General features: G+C 49.6%; 1 protein-coding gene across 1 annotated transcript in view; it reads right to left on the minus strand.

The window, feature by feature from the left end:
* Positions 1-5,513, minus strand: part of LOC144509479 (uncharacterized) — a 77,698-nt gene extending 72,185 nt beyond the window's left edge. The window contains exon 1 of the mRNA XM_078238387.1: positions 5,431-5,513. Within this exon, the coding sequence (XP_078094513.1) occupies positions 5,431-5,513 (83 nt within the window). The remainder of the gene's footprint in view (positions 1-5,430) is intronic.
* Between the last annotated feature and the right edge of the window lie 487 nt (positions 5,514-6,000).

Here is a 6,000-nt window from a genome sequence, read left to right on the forward strand (position 1 = left end):
AAAGATCAACTTAATGTAAGGTAGGTCCATTCAAAAATCTGACAGCAGCAGGGAAGAAGCTGTTCTTGAGTCAGTTGGTACGTGACCTCAGACTTTTGTATCTTTTTCCTGACGGAAGAAGGTGAAAGAGAGAATGTTCAGGGTGCATGGGGTCTTTGATTATGTTGGCTGCTTTTCCGAGGCAGCGAGAGGTGTCAGCGAAGATGGAGTCAATGGATGGTACGTTGGTTTGCGTGATGGACTGGGCTAAATTCACAACCCTTTGTAGTTTTTTGTGGGCTTGATCAGAGCAGGGGCCATACCAAGCTGTGATATATCCAGAAAAGATGCTTTCTATGGTGTCTGTCAAAATTGATGAGTGTTATGCCAAATTTCCTTAGCATCCTGAGAAAGTGAGGTCAGAGAATTTTTATTCGTTCGTGGAACATGGGCTGGCTGGGCCAACATTTATTGCCCATCCCTAGTTGCCCGAGGGCAGTTGAGGGTCAACCACATTGCTGTGGCTCTAGAGTCACATGTAGGTCAGACCGGGTAAGGACAGCAGATTCCCTTCCCTAAAGGGCATTAGTGAACCAGGTGGATTTTTCCAACAATCGACAATGGTTTCATGGTCATCAGTAGATTCTTAATTCCAGATTTTTAAAATTGAATTCAAATTCTGCCGTGGCGGGATTCGAACCCGGGTCCCCAGAACATTAGCTGAGTTCCTGGATCCAGCGATAATACCACTCGGCCATCGCCTCTTGGGCCCAATGTGGTTCAGTGACATACTTCGTTTTATGTTCCTGTGAAGTGCCATGTTTTAAGATGTTAAATATAAATATAAGTTCTTGTTTTTTTGTATTCTGCCCAGGTTCATGCTTGAAGAGTCTGTTGATAGAAACAGGTGGCTTCCACCAAGCGAAAGATCAAGACCGCAAGAAACTACAAAGGGTCGTGAATGTAGCCCAATCCATCACGCAAACCAGCCTCCCATCCATTGACTCTGTCTACACTTCCCACTGCCTCGGCAAAGCAGCCAGCATAATTAAGGACACCACACACCCCGGACATTCTCTCTTCCACCTTCTCCCGTCGGGAGAAAGATACAAAAGTCTGAGGTCACATACCAACCGACTCAAGAACAGCTTCTTCTCTGCTGCTGTCAGACTTTTGAATGGACCTACCTCGCATGAAGTTGACCTTTCTCTACACCCTGGCTATGACTGTAACACTGCATTCTGCACCCTCTCCTTTCCTTCTCTATGAACGGTATGCTTTGTCTGTATAGCACGCAAGAAACAATACGTTTCACTGTATCCCAATACATGGGACAATAATAAATCAAATCAAAATCAAAGACCTCGCCTACAGGAAAGAGAGAAAATAATCATGTTGGGTAAAGGTTTCTAAAAGCGTTGACCGGATTAGCACACTGTCTCGCTGACAAGGTACTCGGGGGAAGCGCAAAGCTTGGCATCGTTTGACCCACTTCAGTGAGGCTGCGGCAATTTTAAAAATAAACACTTTGTTTCGCCTGGGCTGGGAAACAGCAAGTTCTCACAGAGTCAAGAGGTTACCTTGAATGTGTCCAAAACCTTTGTGGATGTTGACTTCACTCAGGGTTGCTATATATCCATCAGTTAAAGCCCAATTGGGACCCATTAACTGCCAGAGTCTTTCGCTAGCCTTCAGACGGACAATGAAGGTTCATTGTTTGCAGCAGAAAGCTATAATAAGAATTATTGGACATCGAGATTAAAGAATGCAAAACAAACAAAAAAAAATGATGCAATTAACTGTGCCACAACGGAATCTGAACCTCGCCACCAGAGCTCGCAGGAACTTGTTGAGTATCTCAAATTGCAAGGTCTGGAAATGTGACACAGGGAACCTTGTGTTGGGGATAGCTCAAGTGGCTCAGTGGCTGTTCTCACCCCTGAGACTAGATAGTTGTGGGTTCGAAACCCCCCCCCCGGCCCCGGCTGGTGACTGGAGTTGGGTTTTTCTGACACTGGTTGGCATTGTTGTGAATGGGAAAGTTATGAATTGGAGAGTTGTTAACAGCCAAGAGCTCTCCAAGCGTGGCACAGTGGTTAACACTGCTGCCTCACAGCGCCAGGGATCCGGGTTCGATTCCTGACTTGGGTCACTGTCTGTACGGAGTCTGCACGTTCTCCCCGTGTCTGTGAGGGTTTCCTCCGGGTACACCGGTTTCCTCCCATGGTCTGAAAGACATGCTGGTTAGGTGCGTTGGCCGTGCTAAGTTCTCCCTCAGTGTACCGGAGTGTGGTGACTCGGGGATTTTCACAGTAACTTCATTGCAGTGATGTAAGCCTTACTTGTGACACTAATAAATAAACTTTTAAAATTTTCCCATCCCGATAGATAGAGTGAACGTTCAAAGACTATTTCCTCGTGTGGATGGAGCTATTACAAGGGGGCATAACTATAGGGGTCATGGTGGGAGATACAGGAAGGATATCAGAGGTAGGTTCTTTACGCAGAGAGTGGTTGGGGTGTGGAATGGACTGCCTGCAGTGATAGTGGAGTCAGATACTTTAGGAACATTTAAGCGGTTATTGGATAGGCACATGGAGCACACCAGGATGATAGGGAGTGGGATAGCTTGATCTTGATTTCAGATAAAGCTCGGCACAACATCGTGGGCCGAAGGGCCTGTTCTGTGCTGTACTGTTCTATGTTCTATGTTCTACCCAGAATGATGCCCACTCGTGTCAAAGCTGGAAAATACCAGCCTGGGGTGCATCCTAAATTGTACACCTACCCCTCCCCCTGCCCCCTCCAGTGTTGTGGTGAGGAAGTGCTGCACTGTCAGATGGGATGTTGAACTAAGAGGACCCATCTAAAAATTTATTTTTTAGAACTCCACTATTCTTCATAATAGTGCCACGGATTATTTTAACATCCACCTGGGAGGGCAGAGTGGCACAACAGTCATCACTGCTGCCAGGGACCCGGGTTCGATTCCCGGCTTGGGTCACTGTCTGTACAGAGTCTGCACGCTCTCCTCTTGTCTGCGTGAGTTTCCTCCGGGTGCTCCGGTTTCCTCCCACAGTCCAGAAGATGTCCTGGTTAGGGTGCGTTGGCCGTGCTAAATTCTCCCTCGGTGCACCCAAACAGGGGCTGAGTGTGGCCAAAAGAGAAAACACTGGAAAATCTCAGCAGGTCCAGCAGCATCTGTAAGGAGAGAAAAGAGTTGACGTTCTGAGTCCAGATGACCCTTTGTCAAAGGCCGGAGTGTGGCGACTAGTGGATTTTCAGATTAACTTCATTGCAGTGTTAATGTAAGCCGACTTTGTGACACTAATAAATAAACTTTAAAAACAGATTTTATGAATTGGGGCAGTATTTTTGTAATTCTCCCAAAAAGATTCTAAGTGTCGAATTTGTGTGAAAACTGGAGCAATTCACGCTAGTTTTTTCAGTGGGAGTTCAGAGAAGAATCTCCCACACTCTGTGCACTGCAGAGGCCACCAGTGCGAATATCATTAAAACCCAGGGTCGGGGCCTATTCCCACTGGAGAGGCCGGCAGCATAGCGCTGAGTGCGCCACAGCGCATGCGCCGATCTGCCTGTGCTGGGATTGACGCATACTCAGAGGCTCCACACTGCTGGCCTTCCGATTGGTGGCCAGCTCGATCGCTGGCCAACCCCCACATCGTTGGCCCTTCCACTCCCCCCACTGCCCAATCGTGGCCCTCCCCGACCGTTCCCGGGCCCAAACCCCACCTCCCCACCTCCCGGCCCATCCCAATATCCAGTCCACTCCCCGATCACCCCCTGACAGTAAACCCCCCCTCCCTGCAGTGCTGACTCCCTCCCAGCAGGCCAACTGCCCCCCCCCCCCACCTTGGCTGACCAACCCCCCAGCCCGCCCCCATTGCTGCCCTCCCTCCTTCCCCCACTGATCCCTATGTAGAGTGGCAGCGGGACCCCCCCACCCCTGCCGATTGCCCCCTATGCCCTGTCCCCATCAGGCCCTGCCCCATAGGTCATGCCCCCATATGCCATGCCCCCTTGGCACTGCCCCATGCCTGGTGGGCAGTGCCAAGGTGCCCCCTGGGCATTGGCATTTTGCCTCTTGGGCAGTGCCAGGGGCACAGGCTGGCACTGCCAGGGTGTTTGTGCCAAGGGGGCACCCCCCCCCCCACACTGCCCAACACTCTGAGGGGCCCCAATTGCCCTCCTTTACTCCAGCGGGGTCAGGCTGCCAGCTCTCTGAAAATGGGGAGCTTCTGTAAACCCCGCTGGAGTGACTCTCTCTGGGGAGGGTGAGGGAGATGTTAGCGGGCCGGAGACTTCAGTCCCCAGCCCATAATAGCATTTATGGCTTGGCCATAGGAGACAGAAGGCGGTGGTCGAAGGGTCTTTTTCCGGCTGGAGGTCTGTGACCAGTGGTGTTCCGCAGGGCTCTGTACTGGGACCTCTGCTATTTGTGATATATATAAATGATTTGGAAGAAGGTGTAACTGGTGTAATCAGCAAGTTTGCGGATGACACGAAGATGGCTGGAATTGCGGATAGCGAAGAGCATTGTCGGGCAATACAGCAGGATATAGATAGGCTGGAAAATTGGGCGGAGAGGTGGCAGATGGAGTTTAATCCGGATAAATGCGAAGTGATGCATTTTGGAAGAAATAATGTAGGGAGGAGTTATACAATAAATGGCAGAGTCATCAGGAGTATAGAAACACAGAGGGACCTAGGTGTGCAAGTCCACAAATCCTTGAAGGTGGCAACACAGGTGGAGAAGGTGGTGAAGAAGGCATATGGTATGCTTGCCTTTATAGGACGGGGTATAGAGTATAAAAGCTGGAGTCTGATGATGCAGCTGTATAGAACGCTGGTTAGGCCACATTTGGAGTACTGCGTCCAGTTCTGGTTGCCGCACTACCAGAAGGACGTGGAGGCGTTAGAGAGAGCGCAGAGAAGGTTTACCAGGATGTTGCCTGGTATGGAGGGTCTTAGCTATGAGGAGAGATTAGGTAAACTGGGGTTGTTCTCCCTGGAAAGATGGAGAATGAGGGGAGATCTAATAGAGGTGTACAAGATTATGAAGGAGATAGATAGGGTGAACGGTGGGAAGCTTTTTCCCAGATCAGAAGTGACGTTCACGAGGGGTCACGGGCTCAAGGTGAGAGGGGCGAAGTATAACTCAGATATTAGAGGGATGTTTTTTACACAGAGGGTGGTGGGGGCCTGGAATGCGCTGCCAGGTAGGGTGGTGGAGGCAGGCACGCTGACATCGTTTAAGACTTACCTGGATAGTCACATGAGCAGCCTGGGAATGGAGGAATACAAACGATTGGTCTAGTTGGACCAAGGAGCGGCACAGGCTTGGAGGGCCAAAGGGCCTGTTTCCTGTGCTGTACTGTTCTTTGTTCTTTGTTCTTTAAATTAGATTAAAGTAAGTATTTAATTATTTACACCGCCTCCTTGCCGATTTCCGGCACAGAGCAGATGCCATCGGAAATCCGTCGCTTGGAGATGCTATCACGGCGGGAACGCATGCACGAATCCCACGCATCGCCTGCCATGAGATTCTCCCGGCTCACTGCACTAAAAAATTAGCACAGAGGGATGGGAGGATCGCCCCCTGAATTTTAAATCCCACCAGCATTTGTGGAGAGAGAATAGAGCCAACGTTTCGAGCCTGGATGACCCTTCATCAGTCTATGTTGGTGTTTATGTTCCACAAGATCCTAATCCCACCCTCTTTCATCTAAGACTGTCAGCGTATCCTTGCATTCTTTCTCCTTCGTGAATTTATTTACCTTCCCTGGAAATGCATTTAGGGGGGGCGATGGCCTAGTGGTATCTCGCTAGACTATTAATCCAGGAAACTCAATTAACATTCTGGGGTCCCCGGCGCTGTGAGGCAGCGGTGCTAACCACTGTGAGAGTGCAGAATGTAGTGTTACAGTAATAGCTAGGGTGTAGAGAAAAATCAACTTAATATATGAAAGGTCCATTCGAAAGTCTGACAGCAGCAGGGAA

The sequence above is a fragment of the Mustelus asterias genome, chromosome 21 (assembly GCF_964213995.1).
Source record: "Mustelus asterias chromosome 21, sMusAst1.hap1.1, whole genome shotgun sequence".
NCBI lineage: Eukaryota > Metazoa > Chordata > Chondrichthyes > Carcharhiniformes > Triakidae > Mustelus > Mustelus asterias.